The 26762-nt window shown below is 46.8% G+C and overlaps 2 protein-coding genes across 12 annotated transcripts in view; one reads left to right on the plus strand and one right to left on the minus strand.

Annotated features, from left to right (window-relative positions):
- Nucleotides 1-15509, minus strand: part of KHK (ketohexokinase) — a 34172-nt gene extending 18663 nt beyond the window's left edge. For 4 of the 9 annotated variants that reach the window (XM_076074003.1, XM_076074005.1, XM_032970646.2 and 1 more), the window contains exons 1-3: nt 14409-15479; nt 9530-9646; nt 2453-2590 (exon numbers count right to left, since the gene is read on the minus strand). In XM_076074003.1, coding sequence (XP_075930118.1) covers nt 2453-2590; nt 9530-9646; nt 14409-14503 — 350 coding nt within the window. In that variant the 5' untranslated portion in view covers nt 14504-15479. Of the gene's footprint in view, nt 1-2452; nt 2591-9529; nt 9647-10816; nt 10933-14408 lie in introns of all 9 variants that reach the window. The other 5 variants (XM_076074006.1, XM_032970648.2, XM_032970649.2 and 2 more) reach the window with 3 other exon arrangements.
- A 149-nt stretch (nt 15510-15658) lies between these two features.
- The window catches only part of LOC116951851 (uncharacterized), a 46987-nt gene continuing 35883 nt past the window's right edge, over nt 15659-26762 (plus strand). For 2 of the 3 annotated variants that reach the window (XM_032970641.2, XM_032970643.2), the window contains exons 1-2: nt 15659-16066; nt 23894-23982. In XM_032970641.2, the coding sequence (XP_032826532.2) occupies nt 23913-23982 (70 nt within the window). In that variant the 5' untranslated portion in view covers nt 15659-16066; nt 23894-23912. The remainder of the gene's footprint in view (nt 16067-23893; nt 23983-26762) is intronic. The other variant, XM_032970642.2, reaches the window with a different exon arrangement.

Genomic DNA, 26762 nt, shown 5'->3' on the forward strand with positions numbered 1-26762 from the left:
GTGTATCTTTACCATGTGGCCAGACAACCAAAGTGTCATCCACATACCTAAACCAAAAGGATGGTTTTAATGTGCTCGAGGCAAGTGCTCTTATTTCAAAGTTTTCCATGTACAAATTTGCTATAGCAGGGGATAAAGGAGAACCCATTGCTGCTCCTTCCTTTTGTTTAAAGAAATCCCCTCTCCATAAGAAGTAAGTGTTATTTAAGCAATGGCCAGCAAGTTTCGGAATATCTTTTTGTAAACCGGTATTCTTTACTAGTGTATCAAGTAATTTAAGCGATTCGTCCACTGGAACCTTAGTGAATAGAGAAATCACATCAAAGCTTACCAGAATATCATCAGGAGTAAGTTTAATATCTTTAATCACATTCACAAGATCTTCATTCATAAAAAATTCAGAACATCTTGTGAATGTGATTAAAGATATTAAACTTACTCCTGATGATATTCTGGTAAGCTTTGATGTGATTTCTCTATTCACTAAGGTTCCAGTGGACGAATCGCTTAAATTACTTGATACACTAGTAAAGAATACCGGTTTACAAAAAGATATTCCGAAACTTGCTGGCCATTGCTTAAATAACACTTACTTCTTATGGAGAGGGGATTTCTTTAAACAAAAGGAAGGAGCAGCAATGGGTTCTCCTTTATCCCCTGCTATAGCAAATTTGTACATGGAAAACTTTGAAATAAGAGCACTTGCCTCGAGCACATTAAAACCATCCTTTTGGTTTAGGTATGTGGATGACACTTTGGTTGTCTGGCCACATGGTAAAGATACACTTAATGATTTTCTAAATCATCTCAATGCACAAAACCCGGCCATCCAGTTCACCATGGAAATGGAGGTGAATAATACACTCCCATTCCTAGATATTTTGCTTGGACATGGCCTAAACGGTAAAATAACACACAGCGTTTACAGAAAGCAAACGCACACTGATGCCTATCTGAATGCAGAATCACATCATCATCCAGCTCAAAAATCCTCTCTTATTAAGACGCTCGTGCATCGGGCGAAAACAGTGTCAGATGGTGAGAGTCTAGTGAGAGAGATTAAACACGTTAAAGACGCACTACGACAGAATGGCTACAATAATGCTCAAATTAACAGAGCACTGAATGCCAAATCACGATCGCAAAGCAATACTACTGAAAGCGACCAGATTGTTAAAACAATAAAAATTCCATATATCTCAGGAGTAACTGACAAATTAGCCCGCGTTTTGCAAAAGCAAAACATTACAGTAAGATTTGGTACAGTACACAAAATTCAAAAACTAGTATCTTGCACTAAAGACGCATTACCTAAACTATCAACAGAAGGTGTATATCGGATTAATTGTTCATGTGGCAGCTGCTACATTGGGCAGACGGGACGTAACATCAGCGTAAGACTAAAAGAACATCAGAGAAATATTAAATTATCTCAAACACAACTGTCGGCAGTGGCAGAACATGCTTGTCAACAAGGACACTCAATTGATTTTGACAATGTTGCAGTGGTGTGTAAAACTAATTATTACTGGCAAAGACTAATCAGAGAATCCATTGAAATTGAGAGGAACAAGAATAACTTTAATCGCTCTGACAGCTACCGGCTCAGTGCGGCCTGGAAGCGTATTATTAAATAATACACATTACATTTTGATTTAAAGAATTACTAATCTACAACTCATTACTAATCATAACCAATGACTGATTACTAATCGATTATATAATTACATTACCCCCCCCTCCGCCTCTAATCACTGCACCTGATGAGTTAAGTGATGACGTCACTCTTCTGCTCTATATAAAACCGGGAGCAAGCGAGGGCTTTACCATTCTGGCGAATTGCCCGATGATGCTGGAAGTATTTACCAGCGAAACGTCGTACTCAAACTGTAAATGTGGATTAACTCTTCAACACACCGGTGGGCTGAAGTAGTGAATTATTTGTCTTTTGTCAACGTGACACTTTTCTTTGCTGATTGGCCGTGTCGGGTGGTGGAGGGTTACGACACATTTATAAATAAACGCGATCTAACCCAAAAACCTTTATTATGGGCACTCACTGAGATGACCTCTTGACATGACCTCTAAATCTCCAGCCAGGGCAACACTCCAAAAGAGTTTTTTTTGGGTTAGATCGCTTAAATATAAATGTGTCGTTAAACCCGCCACCACCCAACACAGCCAATCAGTAAGGTTTGTCACGTGAACAAAATATGCCAATTAGTTACTAGTTCAGCATACCGGTGTGCTGAAGAGTAAACCCACAACATTTACAATTCGAGTACGTTTCGCTGGCCATTACAACAACAACCAGCCTCACCAGCCGACAGCCGGAATTGGCCAGTCGCCTGCCCACCGATCTGCTCGGCGTGGGCAGGCAGGAAGGCCGTGGGCGACAGGGAGAGCCGGGGGGGGGGGGGTTGCGTGGGTGTTTGCGGAGGTCGGTGCCGACCGGTTGCTGTGCAGGATGGTGCGGCTGCCCGTGCGCCGGTTCGCGATGACCACGGAGGAGGGCGGGGCGCGACAGTTCGCGTGCACGACCACAAGCCCCGCGTCCACGCCGCTCGCCTGCAGCTCCTCCCGCACGAAGCTGCAACAAACGGCGGCGCTCGTGGGGATTCCATTGTTTCGTCCGCGACATCGGCCGCGAGCGACGGGAGCTCGGCGGGGCCGTCGGTGCGCACGTCCCACGTGTAAACGATGCCGACCCGGGTCTCGAGACGCGTTCCGCACGGTCGTGTTTGCTGAATCGTGGATACCAACGTGATGTCTGTCGCTCGTCACTGGAGCAAGTTTGGAATGGAACGTGGCAGGAAAGCGTTGTCGGTGACGTGAGTCCGGGAAGGCTGTAACGGGCGCGGTACGCGAGCTCTCGGGTTTTTTAACTGCCCCGTCTCTCCACATGCCCACCCTTTTCTTCACCCAACCCCCTCCGGCCTGCTGAGTGAGCTGAGGGGTGCTCACATTCGCTGAGCAGGAATCTAGGCTCGGCCAGAAGTGTGTGGTCAGAATGTCATGATTGAAACAAACATTAAACCGTATTCACTGACCTGCGAATCGACAAACTTGATATAAAATCGACACGTTTGGTAAGTTTTACGCCCTGCGGTGACCTACTGACATCACGACTGGTTTCAGCATCGGCCCAAGCTATTGGTTGGCACTCTTCACCCTTCACCGAGCGTGCTCTCGCGGACACACATGGCGTGACTACGGCACAAGTCTGCCACCGTGGGCCGACGTGACTACGGCACGGGTATGCCACCGTGGGACGCCAGGGCGGCGCCGCCCCGACTGAGCTTCAGTGTCCCTTGGGAGCGGTCGTGGGAACAAGGCGTGCGTCACGAGCTGGGCAATGATAGCTTGACCATAGCAGAGCTGCGCCTTCAATAACTATCTCCACGCTTTCAATAATTTATTGACGTTGTTTACATTATATTCACGCTGTTTTCTTTGTTTAACTCTGCTGTTAAATTCGTTGCACTGAAAGGGCCTGCTTCCTTTGACGATGTATTTGGCGGTGCTGCTGCTGAATCGGCAGTTGGTACACAAGCAGAGAAAAAAACTCAATAAAATCGTGAACAACACTCCCTACTTTGTGATGATTGAAGGGTTTATCTGTTACCCAAAAGCTACTATTCAGGTAAATAATCACTTGCCACTATAAAACAAAACGCGTTAATCGGAAAACACATTTAACAATGTCACTCTCATCAGGCCCCGTGGTGTAAACAATTGCAGTCTCCAACTCTCATCGTCTCCTCCGTCTCGCTACCGGCCTCTATGTGTGCCATGAAGAAGGGTGCTGCCTGTAATGTCACCCATTTGAGATGTTTATTGTTTTAAAGGCACACACGGTGTGAATGACGAACGTGATAAGTTGGTTTGTTTAATGTTACACTGTGTGCCTGTGCATGATGTTACCTGCCGAGGTATGACTGGCGGCACGACAAGCTGGGTGGCACTTATTATGTTTGTTGCCCACGAAGTCTGAATCTGAATTGGCTGCACTGGACCATGTCTGCTGTTCAGATCGATCGGTCTGATTCACGTCTCTTTCAGATTAATAATTCTAGTTCTATTTAAAGCTTTCGTGACTGCAGGGATTCATCTTCTTGGTTCTTTCGGTAAAGTCACCACGTAAAATGGAAATAAAATAATAAAAATAAAACAATAAAATTACGTTACATTTTTATTGTAAAATTATGTTTTATTTTTATTATTTTATTTCCATTCTACGTGACTTTACCGAAAGAACCAAGAAGATGAATTCTAGTTCTAATCGGCTTTTACCTGGTCTTAAAATAAAGGACCTGTAAAATCAATACAGCATGGGGCTTTTATCATTCAGTCGAGACATGAGGTGAATGAATGTCATCCAGGAACCTCCTTAGTCAGCATAGCGTTGCATCATGGATGAGAAGGGCCCTGGAAGTTGACTCCACAGAACTGCTTCTGAAATCACTGCAGCCAGTCTGTTACCCATCACTACCCGGCGCTTCTCACCGCACAATAATTGGTTTATCACAAGTCGGGCATCTTGTAGGCATGTTTTTTTTAGCCTAACTTTGCGGGTGTCTTGAATAACATCACAGCAATCACTGGCACTGGCTAAATAATAATAATGACGATAGTAAAAACGATTATTTCTTCAGCCTGGTGTGCAGGAAGTCGTGGGTTCAATCCGTACCCTGACGCCTGTATATTTGGAGTTTGTACGTCTCTCTCCCCGTAGTTGCGTGGATTTTTCTCCAGGCCTTCCAGTTTTTCCTTCCATGCGCTCAGAGTATTTGGCTGCTATAAATTTTCACGTGATAAACAACTTCGTTGAGCTATCATTTGTGGCCAGGTCGCATCTGATACAGAGTTTAATAGCTCAGTGGGCTTTACCTGGTAAAATAAAAATAGCTTAGTTTAATTAGAAAAAGTTTAGTTTAGTATACACGGCATGTTTTCAATTAGTAAAATAGTAAAAATTACTTTCATGACCAATGTCACAATTCACAATTGATTTTTTGGGTCAGTAAATCAGCGCGTCTGTTCATGCTACAACATCATTTATTTGGCCGTGTCGTCGGGTGGAGGAGGGTGTACGACACACATTGGCATTTCACTCAAGCATAAATCTGACGCCAAAAATAAATTGTGAATCGGAAGTTTAATTATCTCTGTAGGTCTTCTCATGCACAAACAAGCACACTGGGTGGTTCTAATCTCAATTGGCCGTCCTGAGCCGGTGGTGTTAAAATTCCACATCCCCGCGGCTCGAGCCAACTGCCGGTGACTCACCGCACAGTGGAGTTTAACTGGTGGCACTCATTGGTGGCGCTCATTAACTGGTGGCGCTCATTAACTCATTAACTGGTGGCGCTCATTAACTCATTAACTGGTGGCGCTCATTAACTCTAACTGGTGAAGAGTGGAGGCAATGCTGGCTAGGATTTGAACCATGTTTGAGTTGAGATCCCATGAGGGATTACTCAACTGGGATTATACACAGCGATCAAGCATAGCCTCCTACTGGTAGACTGATGCCCCACGCCACGTTTGCAACTCAGACTATCCTGGCCTCTATAGCTCTTCCCTGGTTAAACAAAATTAACTTACCCACTTACTAAATGGCTGACCCACCATCTCACTCACCCACTCCATCACCACAGATTAATTTACCCACTCATTCATCCACGCACACATTCTCTCACTAACTCACTCTAGCAAATGAGACTCATCCTGCCCTCTTCAACTCTCACTTGGTTAACAGAATAAACTTGACTTAACCCTTTCCCATTCCACAGAGCGAGTCCTGTTCACCGCTGAATCTCGGAACGCGCACGCGGCTGGCATTAATTTTATTGAGAGGCATCGCGCCATTGCACTCACTGCAGAGAACTGTAGCGACACGACCGCACACTATGATAGCCGGTGCAAAGCTGTGCCACACGCCCTCTCGCATGGCCTTGTGGGAGCCTCGGTACGTCTTCAGGTCAGAAGACGTGCCAATAAATGGTTTCTTCTTCTGATTCATTTCCGACGACGTTCGTGTACTGATGACATGCACGTACGTCGTCGGAATGGGAAAGGGTTAACTTGATCCCTATAGCGCTACCCAAACGCAGATTCTCGCCAAGATGCAGCTTGGTGGATACTTATGCGAATGATAATGATGATAATAATAATGTACATTTATTTATCCAGGAAGCCATCATGTCTCTTTAGATTCATAAATATAAACTCGTTCAAGCGCATTTATCGTATGGTTAGCTGTTGGCACTAAAGTTGACATGCCTACTCTCAAGACTTTATTATTCGAGCTGGTAAGGTCCCATTGAAGTTAAGCAACTCTGTTCCAAGCACAGCCACAGCCAAGGACCATCGGCAGTGGTGGCAGCTACAGGACGTCGCAGTTACATAGAGTTACACAGAAATCCATAGACTCAGGTTTTATTCAGCTGGTAAGGTCTCACTGAGCTAAGCCGCTGCTACAAGGACGACCACAGTCCAAGACGGTCGCCAGCGGCGTCAGCTAACCAGAGCAGAAAACAACTATTTACACAAAAACTCAACCAATCTCCTGACCTCCTAATGTTCACTCTGTTTGGGTAATGCTTGATGGTGTAGGTAAATCTACACCATCACATGTATGTATGCATGCTGAACTTCTTTCGCACCGTACGTAACCAACCGTACTAATTGGAGGTGCTGCGTTGCCTGTCAGGGGACGTGGAATGGTTTAAAACTACTTCACTCTGTGCCCTGCTGCTGTCATTTTTGTTACTGCATGCACCTTCTCAAGCATGCTGTTCTTGCTCGGTGTCAAGGTCTCATGGTAATTTCACAATCGCCTAATTGTAGTGAGAGTGTTATTTTTCTTAGTTGTCTGCAGAAATCGTAAAATGTTGCTAATATGTTCGAATTAATGGCGTATGACCAAACAACCGTCAGACGTAAGATCCTAAGCAGGCCTGAGCCTGGATATCGCTTGCATGGGTGACCACCGTGAATTACACAGGTGCAGTCGTCAGCTGCTGCTAGCGTACGCTGTCAGCAAAGGGCAGTGCAGTAGAATTAATTGTTGTACTGTACCATGCTACAACTTTTATGCTCCCCGCCATCCCCAAACACATTCCTGCGGAGGGAGCTGGTAGGAACGTTGGGTTGCTCGGTCAATGGCCAGGGTCAACGGCGGCGTGGTGTATTCCGCAAATATGCCCGACTGTGAGGGCGGGCACAAGCCGGCGTGAGTAGGTTAAACGTTGAGATTTATAAGGGCACCACGGGGTGACCAGCCCCTCTCCACCCAGCCCCACCCCTCCCACCCCCGACACAGCCCCACCCTCCCCACCCAGCCCCTCCCCACCCTCCCCACCCAGCCCCTCCCCACCATCCCCACCGAGCCCCACCCCACCCTCCCCACCCAGCCCCTCACCACCCTCCCCTCCCCACCCAACCCATCCCTCCCCACCCAGCCCCTCCCCACCCTCCTCTCTCCACCCAGCCCCACCCCTCCTATTATTGGATGCACGACGGACGGACACAATAATCCCGTGGGCTGGTGTAACCAGGAGGTTCCTACCAGTACTAACACCGACCAGCTTGGTGAATTATAGTCAATTAACCCTCACGGCTACTACAGTGAGGGAAAAAAGTATTTGATCCCCTGCTGATTTTGTACGTTTGCCCACTGACAAAGAAATGATCAGTCTATAATTTTAATGGTAGGTTTATTTGAAAAGTGAGAGACAGAATAACAACAAAAAAATCCAGAAAAACGCATGTCAAAAATGTTATAAATTGATTTGCATTTTAATGAGGGAAATAAGTATTTGACCCCTCTGCAAAACATGACTTAGTACTTGGTGGAAAAACCTTTGTTGGCAATCACAGAGGTCAGACGTTTCTTGTAGTTGGCCACCAGGTTTGCACACATCTCAGGAGGGATTTTGTCCCACTCCTCTTTGCAGATCTCCTCCAAGTCATTAAGGTTTCGAGGCTGACGTTTGGCAACTCGAACCTTCAGCTCCCTCCACAGATTTTCTATGGGATTAAGGTCTGGAGACTGGCTAGGCCACTTCAGGACCTTAATGTGCTTCTTCTTGAGCCACTCCTTTGTTGCCTTGGCCGTGTGTTTTGGGTCATTGACATGCTGGAATACCCATCCACGACCCATTTTCAATGCCCTGGCTGAGGGAAGGAGGTTCTCACCCAAGATTTGACGGTACATGGCCCCGTCCATCGTCCCTTTGATGCGGTGAAGTTGTCCTGTCCCCTTAGCAGAAAAACACCCCCAAAGCAAAATGTTTCCACCTCCATGTTTGACGGTGGGGATGGTGTTCTTGGGGTCATAGGCAGCATTCCTCCTCCTCCAAACACGGCGAGTTGAGTTGATGCCAAAGAGCTCCATTTTGGTCTCATCTGACCACAACACTTTCACCCAGTTGTCCTCTGAATCATTCAGATGTTCATTGGCAAACTTCAGACGGGCATGTATATGTGCTTTCTTGAGCAGGGGGACCTTGCGGGCGCTGCAGGATTTCAGTCCTTCACGGCATAGTGTTACCAAATGTTTTCTTGGTGACTATGGTCCCAGCTGCCTTGAGATCATTGACAAGATCCTCCCGTGTAGTTCTGGGCTGATTCCTCACCGTTCTCATGATCAATGCAACTCCACGAGGTGAGATCTTGCATGGAGCCCCAGGATGAGGGAGATAGACAGTTCTTTTGTGTTTCTTCCATTTGCGAATAATCGCACCAACTGTTGTCACCTTCTCACCAAGCTGCTTGGCAATGATCTTGTAGCCCATTCCAGCCTTGTGTAGGTCTACAATCTTGTCCCTGACATCCTTGGAGAGCTCTTTGGTCTTGGCCGTGGTGGAGAGTTTGGAATCTGATTGATTGATTGCTTCTGTGGACAGGTGTCTTTTATACAGGTAACAAGCTGAGATTAGGAGCACTCCCTTTAAGAGTGTGCTCCTAAACTCAGCTCGTTACCTGTATAAAAGACACCTGGGAGCCAGAAATCTTTCTGATTGAGAGGGGGTCAAATACTTATTTCCCTCATTAAAATGCATATCAATTTATAACATTTTTGACATGCGTTTTTCTGGATTGTTTTGTTGCTATTCTGTCTCTCACTGTTCAAATAAACCTACCATTAAAATTATAGACTGATCATTTATTTGTCAGTGGGCAAACGTACAAAATCAGCAGGGTATCAAATACTTTTTTCCCTCACTGTATGGTGTCGGGAGGCCCTCACGCAGCAGTGGCTGGCAAAAGGGCTGTAAATGATTATCAATTATTAGGCTTTACGGATATAAATATAATAAAAATGACCTCACAGCGGCCTACCGAGCATTCCGCTCACTGGGCCGCTCTGAAGATGTATCTGCAGGCCGCCATGCAAACCTCCTCTCAGTGGCCGCGTCCTCCCGCACGTCGGCGAACTGTCGTGTGCCCTAATGCTCCGAGGCATCGGGGAGCTGAGGGGAGTGGTTTGTGGTGGCGGTGGTGAGGTGCGGCAGTGTCTTACTCTGCGACTCTGCCTGCAGCCAGCGTCCCCATGAAGGCGCAGGGCACCCCGAGCTGGGACAGAACCGTGCAGGTGTTGGACGCATTCCCCCCTCGCTGCCAGCGCTGGGACACGCATCTGTGGGCACGCGGAAAAAGACAGCGGGATTCGGCTGCCGCATCCGAGGAAGGCCAGCGGGGTGGGAAAATTACCCACCCCCCATTCGGGCAGGAAGTGACGAAAAAAAATAACAATACTTGTACAGGACTCTATTGAGGCCTTGAAATTGGAATGACACTTTAAATCCTTAACGACCCTAACCCTTTTTAACCCTTTTCAACCAACGCACCCACTACCATACAATGTTAGCTAGCTCGCCTGGTATAAAGGAGGTCATGGGTTCGATTCCGACCCTGATGCCTGTTGTATATTTGGAGTTTGCATGTTCTCCTCGTGGTCGCTTGTATTTTTCTCTGGATCCTCCGGTTTTTCCCTCCACATTTAGAAACATGCGTTTAGAGTATTTGTCTACTATAATTTTTCATATGATAAGCCACTTCAGTGAGCTATCATTTGTGGACAGTTCAGTGGGCATGACCTGGTGGTAAAATAAAAAAAAATATTTTAGTTTTAGTTTATTTAAATACCACAGCATCCCTATGCCCTTCACATCAAAATTTGATCTGAACCGCTCAAAGGGCACCCTCAGTGGCAGCTGTCCCTTGCAGCAGCGCCTGGCCTGCAAGTGCCCACGAGTCTTTTCAGTAGGGGGGCGATAATCGCTGCGCATAATCTGTTTTCAAAAGGGCACTAAAGAAGCGTGCGCTTGAAAGGGCGGAGATGAAGATGCTTCTTCGATGGACGTTGAGAATATCTCTTTAAGGGGAAGGAGGAGGAATGAGGGTAGATGGAGCGATGAAATCCTCTCGTGAGCGTCTAAATGCAATCTCGTCTGAAGTCACGGTGCAAAAACAGTGCAACACGCATTGCGACAAGCAAACACGAACGAGGGAGAGCGGTAGCGCAGTGGTTAGTGCAGCGCTCTACGAACCCGGTGACCTGAGTCCGATTCCTGGCCACAGGAAGCCTTTTGTTGTTGTAACGTTCTGATCTGCCCCTACTGGTTATCTGTGAAAAGGAGCTTAACAGCTCATCGGATTCCTCCGGACTAAATAAATATTCAATAACACAAGAGGCGAGACTTGAAAATATAACAAGAGCAATGAGTAAATTAACAAGATGGATTGTGCAGTAGAAAAGAGTTCCTCGTCATGCATTGAGAGTGAGAGGAAAGCTGGAGACACGGACAGCTACAGGCGGCTGCAGACAGCAGAAGAGGCTGCAAAGCAGAAGGAGCAACTTCTCCTCCTCGTGTCGAGGTGCCTGGTGATGGAGAGGAGGAGAGGAGAGCGCAGCAGGGTGCTCTGCAGTGGAGGGAAGATATGAGATCAGAAACACGGTCGTGGTCGCTTCAGTAATCACTTCAGTAAAACGCACATCCCTCCACATCATTACGTCCATTTTCACCAATTTAGACAAAATAATCACTTAGTGCGCGTGGTATTTGCACCATCCTTACAGTGCAAGGCAATCATGAGGTTTGGGGCACAGTGTTTCAGTTTGTAGCAGTTTCAAAGTAAGCAGCGATATTGCTGTATAATCCCAATTGAGTAATTTGAGGTGTAAAAATAGACAATTTTTACTAATACACTCGCACACAATATCCTACTTTTTTCGGATTACATCAGTGGACCTGCAACGTCCGCTGAGCAGCAAGACTACGCTAAGAAATCTACGGTTAATTCACCGCGCAGTAATAACCAGGGCGTCCTGCCGGATTCGAACTCCAAACCTTTGCAACGCGTGGCCGCACGCGCTGGGGCATGCCGCGTGAACCGGTCAGAGGCGGTGCGGGAAACTTCCCAAGGAGCCAAAATATGGGCCCTACATTAATACAAAAAAACACCCATTCAATGCATTGTCACTGGTAAATATTAACACAACTAATAATCGGGGTCACGGAGGAAACTCTTAGAACATCAAAGGGATACGTTAGAGCAGTGACTCTTCTTCCTAACCCAGGGTGCACGCACCCTCTGGGGGGTGCGAGATGACCTTTCTGGAGGTGCGAGACATGGCCAGATGTCTTTCGAAAGTAAATAATCGAAACACAAATAAAGCATGGGCACGTCAGTACAACTACTTTGTTTCATCAAACCCTCTGTGTGTACAGTATAAAGATTATACATTTTTAACGATTGAGAATCAAAGGGGATGCAAGGCTGTAGTAAAGGTTGAAGAACCACTGCTTTAGAGTAATCCATACCTTTTGATTTAAAGCTTTCGTGACTGCAGTAATTCATATTCTTAGCTCTTTCGGTAAAGTCACGTTGAAGGGGAACAATAAAATAATATTGTTATATATATTTTATTATTTTATTGTTTCCCTTCAACGTGACTTTACCGAAAGAGCTAAGAATATAATCCATACCTATTCTTGGTTCTTTCGGTAAGGTCACGTAGAAGGGAAACAATAAAATAATAAAAATATAAAACAATACAATTCTCACGACGTGTCGACTGCAACACAAGCAATCATCATCAGGTGTGAAAACCATAGCAAGAAAATTTGAAAAAAGTGGCGATTATTTTTAACGTTAGCACCACGGAGAGCGACTTGGCAGTTATTCAGATGGACGAGTCCATGTGATCCCCGCAATCTAGGGTATTAATGATGGTTTTGAATGGCTCCTCAAGAGGGTCCTTCTTCATGGTTGGAGTGATAGCTTTGCGGATTGTGTAGTCGGAGTAACCATTAGCCTTAAGAGCTTGGTGTACGTGCTTGAGTTCACTGGCTATGTGTTCCTGGTCGGATATGCATTATTATTTTCGTCTCCCCCCTCCTCTTTTCCGAACATAGATGGACTCGTCCATCTGAATAACTGCCAAATCGCTCTCCGTGGCACTAACGTAAAAAACGCCACTTTTTTCAAATTTTCTTGCTGTGGTTTTCACACCTGATGATGATTGCTTGTGTTGCAGTCGAAACGTCGTGAGCATTTTATTGTTTTATATTTTTATTATTTTATTGTTTCCCTTCTACGTGACTTTACCGAAATAACCAAGAATATGAATCCCTGCAGTCACGAAAGCTTTAAATCAAAATTTAATCCATACCTGTCAACCCAGACGGTTTATCAGTATTCGTGTACAGGGAAATTGAGTTTTCAGGTCCATACGGCGTACAGCCGTTTCCATACGGGCAACAAATGTTTTTGTTTGTCTATTTGTTTGTGTTTCTCCCTTGTGATGGGACTTTGTAGGATGAAAGACGGTGAGATTTATAAGGGGCACGGGGTGACCAATCAGGTCTGGACTGGTCTGTAATAAGGTAGAGGGCACTGATAAGGGGTTGACAGGTATGGTAATGAAACACGTTTTAAATAATCTTACGTGCTATGAAGGGCCATTGCCCGAAACGTCGACTTGTGTTTTTTTCCTTCCTTTGAATGCCACACACACACACGCGGTGCTACTGAAGAACCCCCAGGTTTTGATTTAAAGCTTTCGTGACTGCAGTAATTCATATTCTTAGTTTTTTCGGTAAAGTCACGTTTATTATTTTGTTGTTTCCCTTCAACGTGACTTTACCGAAAAAACTAAGAATATGAACCCCCAGGTTGTTATGATCATTGTGCTAATTCAATCACTAACAGCGAACAAGCATGAGGCGACGTCACAGGGCCTGAAGACGGCGAAGCGCGTGGCCGGCGATGACGTCACCACACCCGCTCGCCAGGCGTGTGCGTGACGTCATGTAATCGCCCCGATCGGGGGGGGGGGGGCGCGGCAATGACGCCATGTAGCAACGTTGACTTGGTGCGATGACGTCAGGTGCTGTTTACGTCCTCAAGGGCGTGAGGCGGGGGTCAAATTGCATGTGTCCGCTCGTGCTCTGCACCTGATGGCCGCTTGCGTTGCGAGCGAAACGTCCTAGTTATTTTTTACCTATCTACGTGACTTTATGGAAAGACCCAAAGAATATGTACAGTGCTGTTGCTCAATTCAATGCTGACAAGGGTAAAAATGAGTTACCCCATTCTCTTCTATCACCATCGCAGCACAAGTGACCATAAGCATCCACTGGTATATAATTGACGCGCCCGTCCCCCGCCCTAGCAATGTGGAAATGTCTACCACTGGCTCAGCAAAGGGGGACTCTAATGGGGAGGGCACCAACGCCTCAACGATGCTCATTCTGAGCGACGGGACACCACGTCGACTCGATCCTCCTACGGCTCATAGTCAAGAAACGTGAACCGTCAAGATGTAGAGAGAGAGAGAGATCACGACTCTCTCCCCAACGTCAGCCTCAAGCGGCGCCACGCACTCGCCATGGTCGTCTGGAGCGACGTTAACATTGTTTGGTCCGAACAAAGACTTCGCCACGAGCGAGCGAGCCCCGTGCCGTGTGGCGAGCCGCTCGCCATCACGCGCAGCCCCGCGCAAGCTGTTGGGGCGAGTGTTGTTAGCGAGCACCTATTAAGGGCAACGCACCCACCACTACGGTACCACCATCACCACAACACGACCCAGAGCGTCGTGCGGCTGGGTGGCTCTAACACAGAGGGGTCGGCGAACCCTGAGCCGCATGCGGCTCATTAAGTACCGCTTCGTGACCCCCGTCACGACGTACTCACGTGCATTGCGGCGCTGGAAATATTGTTTGTTTATTTTAACCGAATTAGAATAATAACGCCTCTCGTTGCCGTCGTTTTAACCGAATTAGAATAATAACGCCTCTCGTTGCCGTCGTTTGCCGACCCCCTGCTCTTGACACGACGCGCTCGGGGTGACGGGGCGTTCGAGATGGCGAGCGGTGAGCGCGGGTGGCAGGCACCTCGTGTCCGTGTCCTCCTCGGGGTACGAGTCGACCACGCTGATGATGTCCAGGCACACGAGTCCCACGCACAGCACACGGCCGCGAGGAGACATCCTCACCGCCGCCGCTCACACGGCCACGACCACGGCGCTCTTCGTGTACACTCCGGCCGAGGGGGTCAAAGGCTGCATGCAGCCAGTCGCGTAACGAGCTTTGGGGCGGGGGGGGCAGGGGGTGCCTTGCACGCACTGTATGTGTGTATGTTGGACTTCTTTCGCACCGTACGTGCCTATCAGAGGTGCGGGGGAAGGACAACAAACTCAAGAAATGAGTTTGTTAATCAGGCCGCAGAAGCGCATGTGAAAGCGCCGCGCGATGCGGTGACCACCGCCGTTGTTCGATGGCAATAGCCAGAAGCCGCCGCTGGTGCTGCTGCCGCTGCTGCTGCTAGGATGACCGGAGCTGACAAGACGATGGTTGTGTTCCTTCACGAGAGGAACGTAAACCATCACCCCCCTGGTGGCCAAAGCTACGAGTTGGGCCCCCTTGACAATCACTATGAGATTTGCTTTCAACAGCAGTGTAAAAATAACACTTATTTAAAACGCAGTTTAAACATATATATTTTATAAAAATGCTTTCATTTACGTTCCAGGTTTAATTGTTACTTAGAGCAGTAAAGTAATATTGCAAAGGGTTCGTACGGAGCGGTCGGTAGTGGCCGCATTTTAGCGATGACGGAGCGCCCCTGCACCGTTAAATGTTCGAGACCGTGAGCGCATGAATGTCGCTTACCGCACTCCGTGAGCTCATGCTGTCGTTACTACGCCACTGCTGTCGCGATGTTTGACACGTGGTAGGCTTTCGCGACCAATATCATCCACAATACACGTTTCTTTGGGGTTAGATCGCGTATATATGTGCTTTTGCTCTGTCTCGCTCAACCAAAACAACGGCCTGGGAAAATAATCATGCAGACGCATGGATTCCTCCTACTCAGCTCGTTCAAACGTGCGCTTCTCTTCGGAAGCGCTGTATTGAATTATCTACGCTCGGTTCGCTTGTGTAAGTATACTGAACTTATTTCGCACCGTACTTAGCCAACCAACAATATAAAAAACCGTAGTCACCTCACTGCGGTACCTTAGAATTTGATTTAAAGGTCCAGGATCATATTCACCGCGGACCCCTTGAGAATCGATTGCCAGATCGCGCGACCGGAATCGACGATTGGCTGCCGCCCAAATCTCGACGAATGGGACACGCCGCTCCTCCATCACGTGGGGTAGAGGGGGAGGGGCTGTGCCGCCGGCCGGCCAATGGGGAGACTCCTATGGAGCCCGTGTGAGGAGGCGCTACCTGCGTTGCCGTAGAGGCGGCCCCGAGTGGAGGCCTTTGAGAGGCGGCCCTCTCTTGCCCCCCACGTTACCCCCTCCCCCGACACCACAACTCGGGGTGATTGTTCGTTCGCGAGTCGCGGGGCTTCTCCCGAACCCGTGACGCCTGCGGGGACGGCGCGCCTAGGATGAGCGCAGGTGAGCGCTCGCTGCTTGCCGCCGCGCGCAACCCCGCGTTGCCTGCGGGCCCAGGCGCGCGATCATCGGCAGAGCTCGCGGGCGAGGCGGGGGGGCTGCGTTCCTGAGCAAGGCCCGAGTGGAGTTTGCACGGAAAAATCGGTGAGGTTATCACGTGCCGGTGGTAACAGTGAGGTTACCACCTAGCAGTGGTGACGGTGAGGTTCATTGTTACCAAGGGTAACTAACCAGTGGGAAGAGTGAGTTTAACACGTACCAGTTATAACGACGAGGTTACCACGTATTAGGGGTAACTTTGGGGTTACCACCCACCAGGGATAATAGTGAGGTTACCACTTGCCATGGGTAACATTGAGGTTACTGCTTATTAGAGGTAACGGTGAGTTTAACAGGGGTAACTTACCAACACGCTGGGGTGACACTTAACACTGATATCTGATTAACGCGGATAACACTGCTGATAACAAGAATAACACTAAGGTTAACACATCACTCGTGCCAACATGGATAACACTGAGGTTCCTAACATGCCGAACACTGATGTTAACGCTAATACAGTATTCCTGTTGCAGTGGTCAATATGGTCTTACTCTCATTCTCTCATCTTCCGTGTTTTGCCCGTGAATATTTAAAGCGGCTCATGCCACTTTGTAGACTCGCACGGCGAAGTAAATATGTATGGTGTGTACAATGCCTCATCAACATAAAAGTGATCTTTGACCGTTTACCTCCATCTGTGTATGGTTGTTTTGGCACAATTTAGTGTATTAATTACAGGGTTTTCTACACATGCCAGTGTTTGCATCGCTTCCATTATCCCAGCTATACAAGTACATTGAGCTGCAAGCGCTCTGGTGCCAATCACTCTCACCGTGGTGAACTCTGGCGTGTTGCGTCGGGTCGTCATTGTTTATGATAGTATAGACCTGTTTATTCTGAGCTGCACTAATCTTTTGATCCCATTGTAAGGCACGGCATGTGTCGATAGGATATACACCATTGCATTGGTTAACGCTATACTTAGCATGGTATATATGTACAACTCCACAGTATTGATTAACACAACACTTAGCGAATATAAGCTATATGTGTATTCTGTCAGCACCTTGAAAATACAATATATACGATTCAGAAGACATCTACGATATGAGGCTAAGTATCCTTTCAGGTAAGTCGCAACAAATAGAGCCTTCCGTTGTCACTTTGGGTAATGACCCTGGAAGAGGCGGAGGAGAAATAACATAGTGCGGTTTCATTGTACACGTGATAGGCCTCTTGTACTGTGTACAAGCCAGCTCTTCTTTACACTCTGAAGTGTGTGGGTTGGTGTTTGCATGCTTTTCTAAACCAATGTCCAGTTTAATAACTTCCCAGTGCTCGGACAGACGTGGGTGCTGCATGTGCAAAAAACAAAATGAATGTGTCACAGACTGGGTCCGAAATAATCGTACTTGGTACGCCCGGTCACCTGGCTTAGTACGCTCGCGTGGCTGGGAGCCAGGGGACTGTAATCCCCTCCCTGTTTTGATTTAAAGCTTTCGTGACTGCAGGGATTCATATTCTTGGTTCTTTCGGTAAAGTCACGTAGAAGGGAAACAATAAAATAATAAAAATATAAAACAATAAAATTCTCACGACGTTTCGACTGAAACACAAGCAATCATCATCAGGTGTGAAACCCACAGCAAGAAATTTTGAAAAAAGTGGCGGTTATTTTTAGCACCACGGAGAGCGATTTGGCAGTTATTCAGATGGACGAGTCCATCTATGTTCGGAAAAGAGGAGGGGGGAGACGAAAATAATGGATGCGCTCTGAAAGCCACCGTAAACGTGAACAATCAATTAAGACCCGAAATGGTTTATCAAATCCTTGCACTAATTGCTAAGCCAGAATCCATCTTTTAAAAATTATTTTATTGTTTCTTTTCTACGTGACTTTACCGAAAGAACCAAGAATATGAATACCCCTCCCTGTTCTAGATGGTGGTGTCTGGCCCGTGCCGTCTGACTCCGTGCCGTATGGCATCCTCATTTACAAAACATGCGACATCCAGCCCTTCTCCGTGTTCCCACTACATTCTTGTGGTTTACAGCGCGTCAACTTTAGACAAAGCAGCACAATTCATTCGCTTTCTCTCAGCGCTGCCGTTAATGTCCAATTCGTTGCCCGCTGCAGCGTGCTGATTTTGTTGTTATAATTTTTTGTTAACATGATTTCGGTAATTTGTGGATTTTTTTTTAAAGCGCAGGGAACTTTTTTTGGCACATTTTGCAACACTAGCTGTAGTACATTTTTTTGCTTTGATTAATCTGAACAGCTTAGTGCTAAACTAAACCATTCACGCATTGCCAGATAATTATGTAATTAGTGCATATGAGAGCCCATCGAGATCCATTATCTCATTTGCAAGGCAAGCTGTGACACGACAGTATTGCCACGTAGGGACTGTCACTGTTAACTCGTTGGAGTAATATTAAAATGTTTTCTTTGACACTGGCACGTGATGTTCCACATTTGTAAATTATTGCAAAGGGCGTTTGTTTTCTCCAGAGTATGTTTCTCACATTGGTATTTTGTTTGTTTGTTACAAGTTACCAGAATAATGTATGCCGGAATAGAAATGTCAACACAAGTGCACATGTACTGCTTTTAGACTTACGGGCATTTTAAGTAAGAAACATGAATAAGACAACAGATAGACGTGAGGAACAGCATAATATCCCTTAATACGTACATTAGTGGCGATGAAAGGCAGGAGGAGTGGTGAGACAATTTAAAACGTTGGTGGAAGTGCGATCAGATAGGAGAGGAGAAAGGTCACAAACTATTTGGAAGGGGATAATGAAACATTCTCGAGCTGAAGCACACGCGTGGAAGGATGAGATGTTGGTGTGACGCGGTTCGCTTTGTGAGCTCCCATGATGAGCCAAGTAGCATCGTGCTTGACTGTCCGTAGTCGGAATTGTTAAGGGTGGGTGAGTTTACCTCTGGGTGGCTGCATGAACATTTGAGGTTTGTGCAGTAGGCTTTAGGACACATGGCTGTGTAAAGTTCTGTGGAATGCTAAATCGTAATCCCAACACTGGGCTGCCTACAGCCAGTGGTATAGGTCGATGGGAAAGAACTCCTCTACTTATGGTGGGTGCTTTATATTTTTACTGCGGCTGTAAAAGTTCCGCATTCCAAGGTTGTGAACTATTAACCTAAAGCGTATATGTAGAGTAATGTACGATGAAGTACTTGGCTTCAATGTATGTGCTGTAAAAATAGTTACTTCCTTAGAGTGCTTTGGTCATTTGTATAAAACACCTGAAGTGATGTTTCCTCTCACTTGTTTGTGCGTTAAATTCCGTGTCTTTTGGCCACTGGGCTCCTGATTGTAATGGCCAAAGTTCAACCCCAAGTCATGGTCTACTTGGTCCAGACTCACCAAGATGCCCAGGCTGGTACATAACAATAATTACTTATTTACCCGGCCAAGTCAGACTGAGTCCACAATTTTTTAAGGAAGGTCCTGTAATGGGATGTTTGGCTAACAACGATGACGTTGGTATAACGAGCATCACTTGGTGCGGCTGGACTGCTTGATGGGAAATGAACGGGCAGACTTGGCTCCACAGTAGAAACACGGCGTCTGCACAGTAAAGGTGCGTGTTCCGTGCATGCTGCACCACAGTGCAGTGGTACTGCACATTGTTTCTGTGTGTGAGTGGCGAGCTGCTGCTGCAAACAGGCTGTGCAGATAAACGTGTCGGTTATAGAGCTCATGCCTTGGGGGCAATTATGCGCAACCAGTCCACTCAGGCTCACTTGCGCATGCATTTCCTAGTTTCCCGGTGTGCGAACATCACGGCCTGGTGCAGCCACACTTTTTCTTTTATTCCAGCACCTAAGCCACTGGAACGCACCCGCTCTTATCGGACCTCGGAAGCTAAGCAGGTTTGAGTCTAGATGGTGCTTTGATGGGTGACCACAGCCATGCACAAACAGGTCGCCATAGTGCTTTGTGGCGCCCGTGGTGGGCAGCAGTGCAGCAAAATGGATTGTTGTATTGTACTTTGTTCCCTTCACCAACCCCCCACGTAGTGAAGTATGGTCAAATAACCCTCACGACCTGTTTGGCATGGGGATGCCACAAATCCACGTGTGGCTTGACAAAGGCTGCACGTTCATGTCGTCTCAAAATACAGAGACAGGGCAACAACACAATGGATGAGGAAGGAAAAATGTAAGGAGCTCAGGGTGAATGGAATTGTGTCATTTTCCCACGCAAACAACAGAGATGGTTGACATTTGTAGCCTGGATTAAAACAGTGGGAGTCAGAAATGCATAGACATGTCTAAAAGCCATGTCACATTGTAAGGCACAGCATGGGGGAGAACAAGGGACTTCCTGTATGGATTTTCTTGGAGAGAAGACAGTTATTACTCATATTTGAATATACATTAAACATTTAATGTTCTTAGATTGGTAATGTTTAGCAGGGCGGTGTTGGTCCTGGCACATGCCTATCATTTAGCACTGTCGAGGCGAGGGTTAGTGGATCACGCATTGTGCAACACGCTTCCCATGGGCATCGGGGTGCCATGCCCAGCATATCTGCACCCAAACTTTTCGAGTTGTACGGGAGAGAGTGTTGCTCCCTCGCACATGTGGGTTTTCTCTGGGTACTTTAGTTACCTCCCGCATGTAAGCAGTTATTCATTGGCCAATGAGACCTTCATGTATAGAGAGGACCACAAAGCTTTGGAGGCAATTTGGTGCCGGCTCACCACGTGACTGCTTTCCCACCCGCCTGTGGTTCCTCCTCGCGCCTCTGAGTTGTCCTCTCCTTCCAAAGCGAGGAGTGAATGTTGTATGTACGTTGAACGTGTGTCGCACCGTACGTAGCCAACCGTACTACTTTGAGGTGCGGGGGAAAGGACAACAATCTAAGCAGTTCTAAAGAAATGTTTTTAATCTAGATTTAAAAGTGCATAGCTCCAGTGGTTTCTTAATAGCGGCGGCAGTGCATTGCAAGGTCACATTAAAATAACATTAAGTCACGTGGGTATGACTGACTTCCTGCACATTCAAATGTTAATGTTTTGTAACTTGTGAACTGGCGACGTTTGGAGTTGTCGGAGATAGCATGGTTCAACATTAAACTCATGAAAGTTAAACTGTGTTCTCACTTCATGGAACTGGCTTGTTGGTGTTTTACTTGTCCGTTTCTTCAGTTGGCATGTGGCCAGCTTGAAAAGACTTTGCTTAAGTAATTTGTTTGGAACATTCAAGGGCTTGAAAAAAAATGGGGTCACGTTGTTGTCGTTGGTGCTCTAGCCATCCGTAAATTGACGACTTTTTTAACTTTAATGCGGCAGTATGAGTTTGGTAAAGAGTTCGTTTTTCCCTGAGCAAGCTGATGGTTTATGGTTTGTGATATTTGCTTCCATTAGCCTCCTTTCAACACATCCTTGCGGATATTGAGTTGGCTGCTGAGATGGAAGTTTTCAAAGCTTTCACGGTGGCAGTCACACTTGAAATTGGTAATGACAGAACAGTTTGGATCAGGGTTAACGATTGGAGTGATTTATTTGACAATAAACCATTATTATTTCTTTACTGGGGGGTATTTATGTTTATTTTGCATAAAAGTTTTACCAGTGGTATCCCAATTGTTTGGCCAGCATCTCGGCACAGAGCAGAGCATCATTCAGGGTATATCCAGAGCAACCTGAAGAAACCCCTCCCCGTGATCACGTGGACATTTCTCCGGGTCTTTTGGTTTTTCCCTTCACATTTAGAAACATGCGTTTAGAGTACAGTATTTGGCTGCAATACATTTCCACATAAGGCATTTTGTTGAGTTATCATTTGTGGTCAGGTCGCTTCTGAAAAAGAGCTACATAGCTCGGTGGGCCTTACCTGGTAAAATAAAAACTTGTTTAGTTTATAGGTTTAGTTTATACGGGAACAATTCATTTTCAGTTTTCTCATATCACATCCTCTCAATTTGTTACATTTGCTTTGAAAGTCAACATCTGAGTGTCGTTCTAGCCTTTTAATATTTACAAGTGCTCACGATCCCCTCCTCTTATCCGCATCTGTGCCTCTACACTGTGATTCTGTGTATTGGCTGTAATGCATTCCTCAACTCAGTCGAGCGGCCGGTAAATATTGGGAGATGGTCTCTAAACGTGCAGTGGCTTCTGTTTAACAGGCATAGGAGGCGCGAGCTGGAAAATAACAGATCTGAATGTTAAGTGGCACCCTAATGTACATCCTTATCAAGCTAAAGACATTCTGATGCTTGTCGATTGCATTCGTGTGCTTTGTCAAAGCAGTTGAGTACCCAATCAGATTGTCTGTTTTTTAATTGCAAAAAATATATGTCGCCTTCAGTTACTTAGAGGCAGCGATACATTAAAAAAAATAAAGTTCCGGGTCAACTTCACGTTTGAGATTAGCTCCGAAACTAATATTGATTTGCCCACTATAGTTTGCAGGAATCAAAAAAGCTTCCACTCACAACAAAATACACCTCTCCCCACAGCCGATAACTTTTGGCAAACTTTCAAATGCATTATGGGAGACCTGTGCTGCGAGCACCCACGATTGTAATCAAGTCGAAAGTCACAGTGTGACTTCCTCCTCAAACGAGTGTGTCACCCGCTGCTCGTCGTTGCACGCTCGCTCGCAACGACGAGAAGCGGGTGACACTTGCCGTGCCACATATTAGCTTGCATATCCACAGCGTGGAATTTACGCTTGTGCACATTGTTGTTTAAATCTTTTGCAGTTGTCTTCTTTCTGCCGCTGTCACAGTGAAATTACTCGGATGTCTCAGGTATACAACAATAGAACCGGTACTGGAAAACCGGTCTCTTCAGGGCAAAAACTGTCTTGAAGGAAACCAGCTGGGTCAGTGGCAAGGACTGGCGGCCACTGCCAGGATTCCCGGCCGAGTCGCGCCGCTTCTGTCACTTTGATGTTTATCGCACCGAATGAAGACGGCTCAAGCCAAGTGCAGCTTCACGCGGTGGTGACAGTCTCCCAGCATTCCGTTGCCCCCCCCCACTCCCGGCCCTCCCCTCCTTTCCCTCCTGCACCGCTGTGTTCATGTCGGGGCGTTTTTTTTTACTTTCTGATTTTTTTAATTATTATTGCTGATACCAGACGGAACTGCGATGTTGTTAAAATTTACGTCTGTAACGGCTCTCTGGCACTGTACGTGCAACACGCGGCTCTTTTAGACCTTTACACTCGGACAAACCCCTTCCCGGTGTGGCCTCACAGACTGATGGGATAAGTGCTGTTAGCAAGCACCCTTTTTAATGTCGGCATGTAACACAGTTGGGACGGTCAGTAGCGTGCAGGCCACGAGCAGCCACCTTTGTCCATTGACAATGCAACATACCACTCGTTTTATGCAGAATCAAGCTAAACGGTTCACCGTCCTGATTCAGATCGATACCTGATGTCACCGGCATTGTGTGTGGCCGGAAGCATATCATTGTCATCATGCATTACCACTTCTCTGCTTAATTCCCTATTACATGGATGGGTCGATAAAGACACTAGAATTGACAAATCTAAAGCAATCTATAGATGCGGACCAACACTTTACAATCTGACAGTCTTCCCTCACTGCCTGTCTGACAGGGAGGTGCACTCCGAACTGCCTTCTGTTGAAACACTCAGCTTCCTCATTAGTACTTTGTCTCTTTCTATGCTGAGCATGCTCACCGGCGTCGTGTCCAAGGAAGAAGGAACGTCCATTCACAACTCTTTCCAATGGCAGTGCAACACCCTGTGTTGTTTGCGATTATGTTCCACGGTAATACCAACTTTTGCGGTTGTGGGAAGTGCGATTGTGCTGAGAGCACGTCAACGCGTGTTTACATTAGCACGCGTGGGCCTTGCTAACGGAGCGGTTGTTGTGTGGTGTTGCGTTGTCTGGCTGTGACTCTGGTGGTTGTGGCAGGCGGTCGCCGCTCGTGAGGATGGAGAGTTTTTTCCAGGCGGCTGCGTGCGCTCTGGACAAAGTCCTCGACGACTTTGAACAGACAGAGGGTGAGCGGACCGCGCGTGACACACAGCCACCAACACAACCGCAATCAGCAACACAAACGAACCAGCAACACAAACGAACCACACAAACCAACCAGCATCACAAACCAACCACCATCACAAACCAACCACCAACACAAACCAACCAGCATCACAAACCAACCACCATCACAAACCAACCACCAACACAAACCAACCACCATCACAAACCAACCACCATCACAAACCAACCACCAACACAAACCAACCACCATCACAAACCAACCACCAACACGAACCAACCACCAACACAAACCAACCACCAACACAAACCAACCACCATCACAAACCAACCACCAACACAAACCAACCACCATCACAAACCAACCACCAACATAAACCAACCACCATCACAAACCAACCACCAACACAAACCAACCACCAACACAAACCAACCACCATCACAAACCAACCACCAACACAAACCAACCACCATCACAAACCAACCACCATCACAAACCAACCACCATCACAAACCAGCCACCATCACAAACCAACCAGCATCACAAACCAACCACCATCACAAACCAACCACCAACACAAACCAACCAGCATCACAAACCAACCACCATCACAAACCAACCACCATCACAAACCAACCACCAACACAAACCAACCACCATCACAAACCAACCACCATCACAAACCAACCACCAACACAAACCAACCACCATCACGAACCAACCACCAACACGAACCAACCACCAACACAAACCAACCACCAACACAAACCAACCACCATCACAAACCAACCACCAACACAAACCAACCACCATCACAAACCAACCACCAACACAAACCAACCACCATCACAAACCAACCACCAACACAAACCAACCACCAACACAAACCAACCACCATCACAAACCAACCACCAACACAAACCAACCACCATCACAAACCAACCACCATCACAAACCAACCACCATCACAAACCAACCACCATCACAAACCAACCACCAACACAAACCAGCCACCATCACAAACCAACCACCATCACAAACCAATCATCATCACAAACCAACCACCATCACAAACCAACCACCATCACAAACTAACCACCATCACAAACCAACCACCATCACAAACCAACCAGCATCACAAACCAACCAGCATCACAACCAACCACCAACACAAACCAACCACCAACACAAACCAGCCACCATCACAAACCAACCACCATCACAAACCAACCACCATCACAAACCAACCACCATCACAAACCAACCACCATCACAAACCAACCACCATCACAAACCAACCACCATCACAAACCAACCACAACACAAACCAACCACCAACACAAACCAACCACCAACACCAACCAACCACCATCACAAACCAACCACCATCACAAACCAACCACCATCACAAACCAACCAGCATCACAAATCAGCCACCATCACAAACCAACCACCATCACAAACCAACCAGCATCACAAACCAACCAGCATCACAAACCAGCCACCATCACAAACCAACCACCATCACAAACCAACCACCATCACAAACCAGCCACCATCACAAACCAACCACCATCACAAACCAACCACCATCACAAACCAACCAGCATCACAAACCAACCACCAACACAAACCAACCACCAACACAAACCAACCACCATCACAAACCAACCACCATCACAAACCAACCAGCATCACAAACCAGCCACCATCACAAACCAACCACCATCACAAACCAACCACCATCACAAACCAACCACCATCACAAACCAACCACCATCACAAACCAACCACCATCATAAACCAACCACCAACACAAACCAACCACCATCACAAACCAACCACCATCACAAACCAACCACCAAGACAAACCAACCACCATCACAAACCAACCAGCATCACAAACCAGCCACCATCACAAACCAACCACCATCACAAACCAACCACCATCACAAACCAACCACCATCACAAACCAACCACCAACACAAACCAACCACCATCACAAACCAGCCACCATCACAAACCAACCACCATCACAAACCAACCACCATCACAAACCAACCACCATCACAAACCAACCACCATCACAAACCAACCAGCATCACAAACCAACCACCATCACAAACCAACCACCAACACAAACCAACCACCATCACAAACCAACCAGCATCACAAACCAACCACCATCACAAACCAACCACCATCACAAACCAACCACCATCACAAACCAACCAGCATCACAAACCAACCACCATCACAAACCAACCACCATCACAAACCAACCACCATCACAAACCAACCACCAACACAAACCAACCACCATCACAAACCAGCCACCATCACAAACCAACCACCATCACAAACCAACCACCATCACAAACCAGCCACCAACACAAACCAGCCACCAACACAAACCAACCAGCATCACAAACCAACCATCATCACAAACCAACCACCATCACAAACCAACCACCATCACAAACCAACCACCATCACAAACCAACCACCATCACAAACCAACCAGCATCACAAACCAACCACCATCACAAACCAACCACCATCACAAACCAACCACCATCACAAACCAACCACCATCACAAACCAACCATCATCACAAACCAACCAGAAACACCAACCACCATCACAAACCAAGCAGCATCACAAACCAACCATCATCACAAACCAACCACCATCACAAACCAACCACCATCACAAACCAACCACCATCACAAACCAACCACCATCACAAACCAACCACCATCACAAACCAACCAGAAACA

The sequence above is a fragment of the Petromyzon marinus genome, chromosome 44, assembly GCF_048934315.1.
Source record: "Petromyzon marinus isolate PM22_M1 ecotype Great Lakes invasive population chromosome 44, UKy_Petmar_22M1.pri1.0, whole genome shotgun sequence".
Classification (NCBI taxonomy): domain Eukaryota; kingdom Metazoa; phylum Chordata; class Hyperoartia; order Petromyzontiformes; family Petromyzontidae; genus Petromyzon; species Petromyzon marinus.